Source organism: Notolabrus celidotus, chromosome 6 (assembly GCF_009762535.1).
Source record: "Notolabrus celidotus isolate fNotCel1 chromosome 6, fNotCel1.pri, whole genome shotgun sequence".
NCBI lineage: Eukaryota > Metazoa > Chordata > Actinopteri > Labriformes > Labridae > Notolabrus > Notolabrus celidotus.
Window position 1 is genome coordinate 19,877,169 of NC_048277.1, and position 14,618 is coordinate 19,891,786.

Sequence of the window (14,618 nt, forward strand, 5' to 3'; positions counted from 1 at the left end):
TCCGTGCATGAACTCCTAGGTGGACCACCTAACGACTACATGTGGCTGCGAGTTAGAAAGCGGATACATATACAGTATAGTAGTCTCTTTGCCAGTGAATCCATGAGCTTTGCAATTCTTACCTGAGAGTCTACCTGCCCCAAGCAGAGTGTGAGCAGCAGGATGATGGAGGAGAAGGCCATGCTGGGGAGCAGAGTTAGCTTTAGTTTGGACGCAGCAAGTTAGAGAGGCCTCTCCAGAAGAGCAGCATCCAGAGTTAGTGTAAAAATGTTAGCAGTGGTCGTCAGCTAATCCAAAGAGCCGAACAGGAAGAACTCCAGGTCTACAGGCTGGTTAGTGGCATGAGTAAAGGTTGCAGGGTTAGTGGTGCAGGCATTGGATTTTAACAGTTCTAAGCTTGAGGTATTCCAAAATTTTTGTTTCTGGTCAGCGAGGGCAGTGGGTCCTTTCATTAGCACAAGGCTAACGTTCTCCCTCTGCTCTCTCTCTCTCTCTCTCTAGGGAAAGCTGCTTAAGCAAATGAATGATTCAGGGTTGAGCTCATAAGGCCAACTTAATAAATAATGAGATCTATTACTCAACTCTGTGCTCCGTGTGCTGTGTGTGTGTGCAGGGTGTGTAAGGTTACATTTTGGGGGGTAACTGACACCTGGCAGCCGAGAAGAGCCACTATGGGGAAGGGCTTGGTTGAATGGCAGAAGAGATGTTGCATGTGTGTGTGTAGTTTGTACATTGAGAATTATAAATCAGCTGCCAGTCTGTAACACCAGGCTTCCTTTGATGGTAGTTTCTATAATGAGTTAATGAGGTGGAAATTCAGGAATGACATAGTTACTGTATCTTTCAGAACGTGTCCAATTCCAGTGTGTGTACCTGAACGTATCCATCACGTGCATGGTGAACTGTGACTTCTCCCTCATTTGGCAGCAGGTTCACTTGATAATGATCCACACACCCCACTGCCTGCTCCCAACGCAGCGAGAACTCACGTGCAGACACTCTGATTTCACACAGTCCGCGTACACGGGCTGGCACTCAAGAAGAAAAAGGAAAAGAGAGAAACATTTTCAGAGAGGTCGAGAAGGGTCTCAGTCATTTCATTAAAAAACAATCAGAGCAGTTGATAGTATTGGGGGTATTGACCCATGCAGCTCATGTGTTATCCTCTACCTGTGGTCACAGTAAGAAAGGCAGTGCTCCCCGCTGTCACTCCCCTCACTCTCTCAGCGCTCACGTTGTAGCTGCAGCCGTCCACCAGCCCTGTAACCACGGCAACCCGCTCCTCCTTGGGAATGGCGAGTGTGTATGTGAGGGAGGTGTTGGTCACAGTGACTCTGTGAAAGTCAAATTCTCCAAATGCACCGTCCCAGCTCAAGGACACAGAAGAGGAGTTTATGCTTCCTAAATGAAGGGAACATATTCCTGCTGGGCCTGGAAAACAGTTGTTGCAGTTTATACCTTTAGTTTAAACAATTTAGAACATATTGGTTGTTGTGTGTTAATGCTCAAATTGAATATAATAAATAAAACAATAATCTTATGCACCATGCATAATGCATTTTTAAAATATATTCAAAGGAAGATACAAACAAACACTGACAATATATTGTTCAAACTATTAAGATGATTTTAAGAGTCACCAACAACTTCCTCTATTCTGACAGGCCAGTTTTGTGAAATACTGTACAGAAATCAGGTGTGTTTCTTTGACTGTATTTATGATAGTGTTTCTTACGTGTGCTGAACTCTCTGTGCACCGCCTTACTGGTGTCTAAGCCCAGCACACTCTGAACGCTGACACCGTAGTCTGACCCCGGGATCAGATTCCTTATCTCATAACTTGTGATCTGGACAAGCACCTCCATCCATGACTTCCTGTCCACAGACAGCAGGCCAACAATGAGCTGAGAAAAAGAAACAGAGGAAGACATCTCCACGATTAAGAAAAAAACCTAATAAATTACAAAAACTTGACACACTTCAATCTAACAAACCTTTTCATCTACTAATGTCTTGCAATTGTTTCTGTAAATGTGGTTTGTACTGTGCGTGCAGGTAATGTGCTTGGTCATTCCTCCTGGCCGTGGCTCCACAGAGGGCATACATCTTTAACGAGTTGGTAACCCAATCCCACGTGTGACGACACTGGTTGCTGAGTAACCAACAGGTGAGTGCTAAGCCTGACTTATTTGGTCTGTTCTGTCATTGAAATTTACCTGAACAGTAATGTTTGTACTAGAAAGATGAAAAAAAGCATTGCGCAGACATAACCAGAAGGGTCTACAGTGTGCAGCTAAAAGTGTCTGCATCAGCCCGATGCATGTCCTACCTTGTACCCCTCCACCTGTCCTGGTGGTGGCGTCCAGGTGACAAACACTGAAGTCACTGCCTGCTCTGAAAGAGTCACTCCCTGTGGCACCTCTGGGACTGGAGAAAAGATTCTTATTATGATGTAATACAATGTCCTCACATAAAAATGTTGTCAATTGCAATTCTGGGTAATACACAGTTGAATAACTTTTCCAAATAACTTCGCTTCAAGCTACAGGTGGGTAAATTAACGAGATCCAAACAATACTTTTGTAATTGCACTTTAAGAAATTGTCCTTGTACTCAAAGGTTTTCACTGTTCAACATTTCAGTTGTGCAAACTCAAAGTACAAACAGCAAAAGCTATGTCAAAGCACAGTTTACCAGCTTATAAAGGCAAATACTGAAACCAAGGAGACAGGTGCATCGTTTTCTTTATTAGCTGCTTTCTCTGTGCTTCAAAGCGCTCCCTGTAATGGCATGTGTGGCATGATTTATTTGGAATCAGCATCTAACTCAGCCACAATTTTATCATAAATCCTTATCAGTCTGTGAGCTCAAACAAAAACAACTTCACACAAAAACCACTCCTTTTAGTCTCTTATTTTTCAAAGATATATCCTTAGCTCATTCTGTGTTTTCTTTGTAACCCTACTTTTTGGAATCTAAAACTATATTAAAGATTTTCCTTTTTTTTATTTAGATATTCCTGTTATCTCCCAAACATCTACTGTATGTCGCGTTACCTTAATTTTAGTGTTCACATTATTGGGCACACACACACACAAACACATAAAAAACTTAATTAGTTCATGTCCCTGCACACTCTAAAACTTACTTGTATGGAGGATTAAATAAGCAGCTTTACTCTGTCTTCCCCTGCTGGTGCTTATTCCTTCAACTGTATATTGTCCTCCAGGAACAAGGCCTTCAAAGCAGCACAATCTGTGGACACAAACCTTCAACAGTCAGTGTTTTAGGGTACAAGCTCTGAGTAATCCATGTTGCTCAGATTGTTTTTACTGGTCCACAACAAAAAAATCTGACCTGGGCTCTTGAAGAGAAACGTTCAGCTCTTGAATGAATGTTGTGTTTTTGATTGACAGGAGGAATCCGCTAACTACTCCCCTGACCATGCTCCAACAAATACACAATGATGATGTGGTTTTATTGACAACTGACAACTCGACTGAGCTGGGAGCTAAGATACATGAAAAAACAACAACAAAATAAGAAACATCACTCAAACTTGAAGCAGACAAATGTGATGTACATACAGTATGTGTATATGTGTGTGTGTGTGTGTGTGTGTGTGTGTCTGTGTGTGTATTTGTGTGTGTGTGTGTACTGACCTGCTGTGATGTTAATAGTGATGGGAGAACTGTCTAGGAAAGACTCCTTCTCTGTTCGCACTGCAAAGTGGTAGGGTTGGCCAGGAGTCAGATTAGAAAACGTTGCACTCTGTCCGAACACTTTCAGCACCTGCAGCACACGTATGACATAAACAGAATAGCTGCCCTATGTTAAAACTACACAGTAATTCTTACACTTCATAGTGTTTCATGCAAAAATCAATGAATAAATTCACTCTTAAAGATGCAGGTGAGAACATATATATATTTAAAGTTTGTTTTTACCATTTGTGAGTGCTCGCAGTTGAGGCAGATGACCTCATAGCTGTGAGGCTGTCCTTGTGCTGGATCCCAAAGCAGCTCTATGGATGACTCTGTCACCACACCCTCCCTCACTCTGTTAGGAGGAACCAGCCCTAAAATTGAGAACCGCACCCCATAACCCAAACTGTAATTAATCCTCTGACATAATTAAAAGAAAACTCTAATTGCTTTTGGCTGGGGACATTTTAAAACTTGAGGATTATCAAACTTGATTCTTCTTCTTCTAAAAAAATTTTAGTTAAAGTTGTAAAAATGAAATTAATTTGTGTGCAAGTGATAAAGAAAAACTACAAACGTCATACTCATTAATTGGTTTAACTATTTATTTTAAGAAGAAACAGAAAAAAGTCTAATGTGTTGTCCTCATGAAACTGGAGGAAAGGCTTGGCACGTAAATCTCTTTTATTTTCAATAACAGAATATGATGTAGTATTAATTTTTGTGAGCTGAGCCCTCCAAGCTGTCTTTCATACTGGCAATTAAAGTTAGAAACAAAGACCAAAAAGGAATCTCTGCCACATGATTGTTATGCCTTGCAATTGGATTTGCCAAAACCTTATTGGTCTGCTTTGACAAACAGATTAACAGATTGGACCAAAACAAGATACAATATTACTTCAAAATAAATGTGTTTTGTTGCTTGAAGCCTGACCCAAATCTTGAGAAATAGCCAACAGTGGGAACAAAAACACAGACCAGTAAGGGATACAAATTTAACTCTCCTGTTATGTTCAGGGTCAGACTGACCTTTTTCAAAGTTCAAAAATCAAAACAAAATTGTTAAAAGTGTTTTTTCGGTATGAAACTTCTTCTACTTGCCTTAATTAGCGGAATCAACATTTAAAATAATAATGGTTCCTTTCACATATTTGCAACCCCCCTGCATATTTATATTGCATAGATACTGTTCGTGGGTCTATTTGATCAGGCAGTCAAAGTGGAGGCTAAAAGGGGTCAGAAGTGTCAAATACTAATTGTTTCTTTGCAGCTGTGTGACATATTTCACCCCAATCACATACACACACAAACACATACACACACACACAAAAACATTGAGGGGACTCAATGTGGCAGGGTAGTGATGTGTCATGATCCAAAGCTGCGGCTCTGAGAGCCGATGCTTTATAGTGAATCAGAAGAGCCGGCTCGCATCGAGAGAGAGCCGGCTCCCAGTTTTTTCCTTTCGCTGCTTAGCTCTCACAGTGCTCAGCCCCAGCTCTGCTCACAGCAGAACTTTGTTTTGATTGGTCAGCATGGCGGCCATGCGGCCAATCACATGTGAGGTTATAGGATACAGGTGATGGAGGGGATGGAGGGGATGCTGTGGCTACATCTGTTCCTTCCAAGAGAGTCTTCTCGAAGACAGGGCAAATACTCACTGAGAGGTGAAATTGGATCAGCACCATCCAAGCTGAGGCATCTGATTTTTCTCAATGCCAACCTGAACTGAGGACATTAACAATGTTTGCTTGAGTTTGGTTCTGGTTCTGTTTGCTTGAGTTTGGTTCTGGTTCTGTTTGCCTGAGTTTGGTTCTGGTTCTGTTTGCTTGAGTTTGGTTCTGGTTCCGTTCTGTGGATATGTTTGCAGTTTTTTGTCAATTTATAAAATTAAAAAGTTTGATTAAAATACTAAACAAAAGTAAGAATGGTTTTGTAACAGAATAAATGCACAAAATTGGGCAATTATAAGGCTTCTCTTAAAACCACTGTACGTAAAAGGATTTTCAACACACAAACCATTATTTTTTGCAAAGTTTAGAGGTAAAATATACGGCTACAAAAGATCCTAAACGAAGAGCCGTTCGGGAGTCGAAAGAGCCGTCTTTTCTTCGGGAGCCGAGTCGAAAGAGCCGGCTCTCTGAAAAGAGCCAAACTTCCCATCAGTATAGCAGGGGAGGGGAAAAACATGTACAGATTCTCTGCAAGGGAGTCCTACCAACATTATACTCTGCATCTACACATGATACACTTTCTGTCAGAGCTTTACAAAGTGAGCTGCAGAAGTAAACAGGTGATCACCCTGGCACTCCTCTTTGATCATGACGGTGAAAGAGAGGAGGGTGTGTCTGAAGATGAAGACCATCTTGTGGTCAATTCTGAGTCTGACGATTCTGATTCTGAACCAAATGAGGAAAAAGATATTCATATTCCTCCAAGCAGACATTCATACCAAAAATGGGGAAATACATCTATCTTCATCCCAAAATATACGTCAGGCAAAACTGTCTGCAGAAAACATTATAAAGACAGAGCCACTAAGATAGCAGTGACAGTGTAACAGACATCAAGTCAGCTTTTGAGCAGGTCATGATTAATAGCAAATGGTAAATGGACTTGTATTCATATATCTCTTTTCCAGTCTTCTGACCACTCAAAGCTCTTTTACATTACTCGCTCACCCAATGATGGTAGAGGCTGCTATAGTAAGGGACCATCAGTATTAGCTAATCTTATTCTAGACATTCATACACCGCTGAACAACTGAGGGAGCAGTTTGGGGTTCAGTGTCTTGCCCAAGGACACTTTGGCATTTGACTGCAGGAGCTGAGATTGAATAGAGACAAGCTGTCAGCCATTAGAACTGTGAGGGACAAGTGGGTAGAGCAACTTCCACTACTCTATCACCCAGGCCCTAATGTCACAGTGGATTAAAGGCTAGAGGCATTCAGAGTTTCCTTCCATGTTAGGCAATATATACCTTCCAAGCCAGCTAAATACAGCATAAAAATCTGGGCTGCATGGGACAGAAGAGGTGTCTCCTGTTCATTTACCAACATCACTTCATAAAAAAATAAATACAAAATAAAAATGAAATAAACAAAAATCTATGTCATGTAAAACTATTGTATTTATATTTAGGTCTTTCAAATGTACATTCAAAAAAGCTTTAAATGAATTTTCAGAAAAAACGAGTGAGTAATCCTCATTGAACCAGGATCTGTGAGGATTAAAGAACACCATTGCACTAAATATTGATTTAAATGGTTAGTAATGGAGTTAATAATGAGATTAAAAAATGTTTTGTTGGGATTTTTTTGAGTTCTGACACTTCTGAATAATTAAACATGCCCCGGGTCAAGTTGACCCATGAACATTATTGCTGTCCCTAAGAAACGAACATAACAGGAGGGTTAAGTGATGGATTACACCGTCTTGCTTTCAGAAATTCCAAAAACATTGACACTGACAGAAAATATACCAACTTTACATATACTAAAAATAAAATAAATCATAGAACAGTTTATTGACTGAGGCACTAACTTTGAGTAACAAGTTTTATCAAGTGACAGGTTTTAGCTGAAACTGATGTTGTCAATTGTGCAAGTACGTAAAGATGCTGGATTTCCAGCAGCTATGACCTATTGAGAGGTTCTAAACGGATGTGCTTTGTTTAGAGATCCTTAATGTCAATACAATCTTAATGCTTTGATACCTACAAGTTAGAGACTTTTGGCTGTTGTTGGCAGTCTGACCAGTATGTCTTTGAGTACAAACAGGAGACTCACCTGTTCTGATGGGGCGGGTGTAGTAAGGGGGTCCCACCTGCTCTGCGCTAGTGCTGTGCACCTTTAGCCGGTATTCTGATCCTGGGCTGAGGTTGCTAAGAGTTATGATATGTGAGTTATGAGCACCAGCAGGGAGGGAGAACCAGTCACATGTGTGCTCACACAAACCCTCACATGCACTGTCACACTCTCCTGGACATGCACACACTTTGACCCCATCAATCAGACCCAGCTGTGGATGCTGGATAAACAGCTGTGCAGAGTTTGTGCCCACTGAAAGAGGAATAGCCACCTGAACTGGCAATGGATCTGTGAGAAGAGAGAGAAAAATAGAGACAAATATTTTAACTTAAAAGGGAAGTGTGGTTACAACTAGAGTATACTTTTAAAGGGGGGAATGTCACTATTTCAGGTCTGCTTTAAAACAAGTGATCAATATTAGGCCTTGACTTTACAATATCACATCAAGTGGATATCTTCCAGTGAAGTCAATCCTGTTCAGTCCAAAATGTTCAATAACTTCTATTACAATGCTTCCACTGACTCTCGAAGAGAAACACTTGAGTGTGAGAAAACATGAAGAGGGAATTTTGTATTAAAATGCTTGAAAATACTAAAGGACCACCCCAGACTATTGAGCCTCATATTTGCTGAGATAAATCTTCAAGAGCAAATTGAGCATTGTGGATTCTGTACCTTATATCACTTACAATAAAAACACACTTAAGGGGGGGATTTTTTTTTAGCCAACATGAACACAAGAAATGATCACAGCCAGAAAAGTTGACTTTTGTTTTAGGAAAGAATAAGTCTGAACCTCTCTTCTAAAGGCAGTATCATTTTTGTTTCTCTTACCTGCAGTGTGAAAGATGCTGGTCTTCTGACTCCTGTCCTTTTCCATCATTGAGACCACTGCAACTTCATATGTCTGACCTGGAGTGAATAGGCCCAAATTAACACACACAGACTTGTTTACCCAGAGTGCAGCAGGACTGGACTGGTTTATCCACAGTGAAGACGGAAAAGTCAAAGGGGGGTTAATGAGAGGTTGGGATTTGATGTTATAACCGTCTGGTAGGTCATCAGGTGGAGTGGACCAACAGACTGTGAGGTTCCCCGTCCTGCTTGACACCACTAGACCGTGAGGGGCTTCCACCTCTAAGACGGACAACAAAGATAAGGGAAAGAAAAAGCTGCATAAGTATGGAAGAGGTGGAACAGTTGGAGCTGGACAAATCTGTCTTTGTTTTGCTCTTTATGGTCTGACTCTGTGGATATATTTGGAGCTTCCACTCTTCACTCATTTTTGTCTATTGTGGGATTTCCTTTTATTCACCCTGGACCTTGACTTGGAATTTCAGACCCAACACAAAGTCTACAGATAGTTTCCTACCTCACTTTAATACAAAATACTTATGCTGGGTCAACTACTGAGAATAGACAGTGAAATTCAAACCTCTCTCTCCTTTAGTTTGCAAGCTGCAGTAAATCACATTTATTTAAATGGAAGCTTTTAAAGGGATGAACACAATAGGGAGATTTAGTAGAAGGGAAATGTTACCCAATTAATAAGATCCCATTTTATTACCAATTATGTAAAGATTTTAATCCAAAATGGCCAATGCTAGGATCATGCAAACATTTTATGAAACCAAATGAGTTAATTTGATCTATAAAGACATTTTTTTTCTGAGTCACAGACAGTATAATTAACCTGTCAGGCCTTTGGCATGATGTGGAAGATGCTGAGTAGCTTATCTTCAGTTGGATAATTCCTTATCACATTCCTTATCGGATGCCACTTCAGTTTTGAAACTTTGTGAAGATGTTGTGTTGCCTCTTAAATATGATAGCAATAATTATCGGTGAACACAGGTTCAAATTATTTGATAATCTACTACTGTGTTGAATATAGTGATCTAAGGCAACAGCAGTGTGGAATTGACAGAAATTGACTTTTACATTTCATTTTTGCTCAATTTTTGAAAATTTAACATCTAGATTTTTCATAAAATTCATTATGTTAATTGAATGTGAAACTCAGACTTAACACAATTATCAAATAGCTTGTAAAAATGCCATTAACATTCAGCAAATGTATGTCACTTTCAGACATTTGCTGAATGTTAATGGCATTTGGTTTTTTTTGTTTGTCTTTGGGCATTTTTGCCTTTAATGATAGGACAGCTGAAGAGAGACAGGAAATGTGGGGAGTAGAGAGCGTGGCAGGACATGCAGCAAATGGTCGACCTGCCGGGAGTTGAACCACGACCTGTGCAACGAGGACTGTAGCCTCTATACGTTGGGCGCTTAGACCGCTAGGCCACCAGCGTCCCAATCAGACACAGTTTTAAAGCCTGAGAAAAGCTAATTTATGAATCAATGCAACATGCACCCCCCCAAAAAAAACTTTTCAAGTAACATAATGATAAATTAAGAGTGTCTAAATCACACTTAGTTGCCTCAGGTTAGTGGACCTTGTATCGTTTATCCTAGCTCACTGATGAACTGCCATGACTCACTGAGACATGTAAATAGAAGAGAGGCATCTTAACACTTAAATAGCTTTTTCTATCCTGAGTACTAAAACTGTCAGCTGTGAAAAATACCTGCCTGATGCTTACCAGTCTGCAGAGCCACAGGAGTATGTCCACAGCTCTCTATCCCATGCTGAGTGACTGTGTAAACTTCAACCGTGTATCTCCTGTAAGACTTGAGCCCTCCAATCACCGCAGTGTATGACTGTAATCCAGTTGTGTCAGATGACCTGGAGATGCTGCTCATTCCAACTGTCCTCTCTTGTTTTGAAGTCATGTCCACATAACGCACAATAAACGTACATCCAACCTTTGACTGTGCATCCGTCTGCATCCAGTGGATCATGATTTGATTGACAGTTACGGTTCCAACAGTGATATTAAGAGGAGGAAGAGGCTCTACAAGAAAGAGAACATAAACACTTTAAGTTACATCTGTTATCATAGGGTGTTGCTTAAGTACCTTATGTGTGTGACAGGTTGTCAGCCATCTCACTTGTAAACGCAGTCTGTGTTTGTGCTAAGCTCCAGGCGGGTCCAGCAGGGTGAGAGGCTCGAAGAGTGAAGGAGTAGACTCTACCTGGAGACAGACCTGCCACAGTCACGCCTCTTGATGACAGGGAAATAGGGACCCTGACAATCTTTTTATTACTGCTCTGGCTCTGTGCCTCCTTTTTATCCTTTGACTTCAAGCTTCCATTTTCTGCAACTTGGCCCAGTTCTTCACTGGCCTCCTCTTGATACTGAAGGAATATCCCAAACGATGTAAGATTAAGTGAGTTCAAAGGTAAGAGGTCACTCCAACGAAGCTCAACATGTTGCTCTGTCACCTGAACCAGGTCAAAGGTGAAATGTGCAGGGGCTGAGGGGACTGTGAAAGAGGGAGAAGCAGAATTAACATTATGACAACTTGAGGAGAGAATAAGGGAGAGGACTGAATAAAAAAAAAGGTTTCAATTTATTATTCAGTATTTTGCATTGGCTATAATGCAATACAACAGATATTTTATCTGCCTTATAAATAAAATTGATAGATTTTTTATTTTTTATTTCATCAAGGTGCATTGATCATTTTCTGAGTGACATCATCAAAAGACTCAAATAACATGTTAAAATGTTCTGGTTGATAAAGGTTAAAAATGAAGTATTTACTTTGGTACTGGCAGATGAAGGGTAAGGGGATGTTACAGAAAAATGGAGTGAGAAAATATCCTGGTCCTGTGGCATTCCTCTGAAGAGCAAAACAGTCCATTTCATTGGCCGGCAGTGATGACATCATAGCGTTTGTCAGGTTGTAGGCTGAGCCATCAGACCAGAGAGGTCGTCCTTCCTCCTGTGGAGCGAAAAACGACAGATGCTAAACAGTATGGTCTGAACACATGACACACATCCCAAGCTCCAAGTTGTCAAAGTAAAAGTAATTAAAGAAAAGCTCTTATTTGAGGAGAAACTGCAGCCAAGGAGATTTCCCTGTTTGGAATGTTGACCATTATCTTATGAAATAATGATGTTCCTTTGTAAAAAGAAATTATATTTTCCTCTATGTGGGTGGCTTACATGGAAAGTATGTAAAATGCTCATTGTCTCACTTTGTAAACACTTATAAAGAAGTCTTTTAAAAGTATTCTTGGTGAGACCATGGAAGAGGATTAGGGCCACTGGGAGAAAAGAAAAATCAAGGTCAACATTTTTTATTATTATTGTTACGAAAAAAAAAGTCAGAATTCTGAGAAAAAAGTCAGAAATCTGAGATTAAAGTCCGAAATCTGAGATTTAAGTCAGAATTCTGAGATCAGAAATCTGAGATTAAAGTCAGAATTCTGAGAAAAAAGTCAGAATTCTGAGATTAAAGTCAGAATTCTGAGATTAAAGTCAGAATTCTGATCTCAGAATTCTGACTTTAATCTCATATAGAGTAGAACATATTCAGGGTCAAATAATTAAGAGAGTAATTCATTCTTGAAAAATCCTAAATGTTTAAGCGAAAAATGTAACAGAAACTTTTTTCCTTTCATCTAAGGATGTCTTTATTGTGTTTACAATCCTATCTTTAACAATAACCATCCAGTACATTTGTTTAGAAAAGTACAGCATTGGCAGCTTTGAGAGCATCATTTGGATGTCCCAAAGAATATTTTGCTTACTGAGAAGTGAAAATACAACATTATCATTTTGCTGATTGGATTCAAACAGCCTCTACACTCATTAGCAATCCCATTAAAACATATATTTCTGTACTGAGGCTTACTTTCTTGTCATTGAGGCCAGTCCACAGCAGAAGCAGGTTGTTGTGTCTCAGCAGGTGCGAAGACATAAAAAGCAGATCTTCCGGGGTCTTCAGGTCAGCCAGTTGACTTCCAGCGGCCAGGTCTCTGCAGCTGTGCTGGGCATCCCTCCAGGTCAAACCAGTCCTCCTCACAGTGTGGCAGCTTCTCTCATTGGCCAACCAGCCAGATGGACACTGGGCTGGAGACAGAAAACATCATCATTTATACAGACAGACTCCACATGGCACTCAGCTATTCTCAAGGTTGAAGATCAAAATGTGGTCATGTGACTGTGTTACAACAAGTATGTACAATACCTGTTTCCAAGCTGATGCTGAGTCTCTGCTTCAAAGTCAAATTAATGTCTTGGAGGTGTGTTGTAACCATAACTTTGATCTTGAAGTGCGTGCCAGGCTGGAGACCTTTCATCTCGTACTTGTCTTGGTCTTTTGTCTCTGATGAGTTGAAGTTGAAGATGTGTGTGACAGATTGTGTGTGAGTGTTGAATTGACTGAGGGTGGAGAGGCTGTGTTGTTTTTGAAGCTTCCATGTCAGGAGAACAGAAGTAGTTGAGGTGTACACATGAAGGGAGGACAGGGAGACTGGAACTGGAAACAAATACAGATGGGAAGAAAACACAAGATGAAAGATGTTGACATCAGTTAGCTTTCCATATTAGGTCAGGTACATCATTTTCCCCCCATGAGGACTACATGAAACTCACCTAAGTCAAAAGTCTTTGTTTCAAGTATTGTATCGTTTCTACAGGCTTTCAATGTAATGGTATATCCTTTGGGGTCCTCAACCAATTGCAGGGTCATTTTGCAGTCAGGGGAGCATGATGCATGATCAATAGGCTCCACATACACCTGCGGAAAAGTTGGAGAAGTTATCTTTCAAACCACATGAAACTGGAATGTGTATATTTGCAAAAACATTCTGTTCACTGCCCTTACCAGATAGTTATTTGCAGCCCTGCAGGTTACTGTGTAGGTGTCTGGATCTGATGTGGAGGGGAAGGACTGAAAAACAACATCTACCTCAACAGGCTTAAAATGCTGTTCACAGGTTAGTAAGACCACCTGAGGAGGAAGAATCAAATGTTACAAGTACAAAATCTTAATACACAAATTCACATTTTTCCCAAAGGACAAATAAACATCACATCGAGCTTTAGGCCTTTATCTTACCTGACATAAACTCGCCAGGAACCACAGACGGAGTACACCCCCCATTTGGGAATATCACTCCATCACATTATGCTCACGTTCTGACAGCCAAGGATCCACCCGGATTTAGTCACATCCAAGCCGAGCAACAACAAATCCCAGTTTTACTAGCAGCCATTGTGTGGTCAAAAACAAGCCCCGGACAGCTGTGCGCCTGTGTTGGAAAGTCCCAAACTATTTGCGTTGTTGACACGGAACTAAAGCGTCAGGAAGTTTTCTGAACTGTAAACATAACTTTCGAGATTTGATATGTCTTAAAGAGAAATTACATCGCATGATCTGTTTCAAATCCGGGGGAAACTTCTTTTAAGTTTGTGTTCAGTTTTACGCAGAGCGTGAACTTTAAATTTAGCGCGCACTGGAGTCAGCGTTCAGTGGCTGCTCCCTTCAAGAAGCGACCACTTATGTGGAGGGGAGAGAGAGAGAGAGAGAGAGAGAGAGAGAGAGAGAGAGAGAGAGAGAGAGAGAGAGAGAGAGAGAGAGAGAGACTTTCAGTGAGTTCAAACCAATTTGTTAAGGCTCTTTGTTTGGATAAGAGCAGTTCACCATGGTTACCGCAGGGCATAGTGCCGGGCTCCTGGGGGGAGGAGAGATGAAGAGGCTGAGGATGAGGGGCAGATTCAGCCGAGGAGAGGGATGGGACATATGCTGGAATATAAGGGGAAATTAAGTTGTAGCTACTAAGCGAGTAAAGCCAACAGTTTCAGCCTCTGAATAACCACCAGTCAGTCTCATCAGACTGGTCTTGTTTGCCTGACTTCTAAGAACCTCTAAAATAAGTCCTTGCCTCAGATTTTTTCCTCACACTGCAGCGGTGAGAATGGTTTGGCTCTGACTTGGGGTGTGGTGGAAGTACTGGCTCATGTGGAATGAGTGGAATGTGAAAAGGAGAAATGACTGACAGTCAGGGAGCAGAGTGGATTGAGGGGTTCTTGTTATGAAGAGATGACTCCCACACAGCAATAACCGCTCAGAGGAGCAAGACAAACACATGTCAGCAGTGCAAATGCTGACTTGGGATGAGGACGTGCCAGTAATGACAGTGATAATGAGAAACTGTGGGTGTGTATAAAAAGGTCATGTTTATGTGTCA

General features: G+C 40.9%; 1 protein-coding gene across 1 annotated transcript in view; it reads right to left on the minus strand.

Annotated features, from left to right (window-relative positions):
- The window catches only part of ptprq (protein tyrosine phosphatase receptor type Q), a 54,499-nt gene extending 40,583 nt beyond the window's left edge, over positions 1-13,916 (minus strand). Inside the window, exons 1-18 of the mRNA XM_034686312.1 lie at positions 13,487-13,916; positions 13,253-13,378; positions 13,021-13,165; positions 12,614-12,904; positions 12,278-12,495; positions 11,182-11,362; positions 10,526-10,900; positions 10,117-10,428; positions 8,348-8,650; positions 7,493-7,801; positions 3,948-4,078; positions 3,663-3,792; positions 3,358-3,511; positions 3,149-3,255; positions 2,330-2,427; positions 1,736-1,904; positions 1,171-1,431; positions 874-1,034 (exon numbers count right to left, since the gene is read on the minus strand). Coding sequence (XP_034542203.1) covers positions 874-1,034; positions 1,171-1,431; positions 1,736-1,904; positions 2,330-2,427; positions 3,149-3,255; positions 3,358-3,511; positions 3,663-3,792; positions 3,948-4,078; positions 7,493-7,801; positions 8,348-8,650; positions 10,117-10,428; positions 10,526-10,900; positions 11,182-11,362; positions 12,278-12,495; positions 12,614-12,904; positions 13,021-13,165; positions 13,253-13,378; positions 13,487-13,531 — 3,516 coding nt within the window. The 5' untranslated portion in view covers positions 13,532-13,916. The remainder of the gene's footprint in view (positions 1-873; positions 1,035-1,170; positions 1,432-1,735; positions 1,905-2,329; positions 2,428-3,148; positions 3,256-3,357; positions 3,512-3,662; positions 3,793-3,947; positions 4,079-7,492; positions 7,802-8,347; positions 8,651-10,116; positions 10,429-10,525; positions 10,901-11,181; positions 11,363-12,277; positions 12,496-12,613; positions 12,905-13,020; positions 13,166-13,252; positions 13,379-13,486) is intronic.
- Between the last annotated feature and the right edge of the window lie 702 nt (positions 13,917-14,618).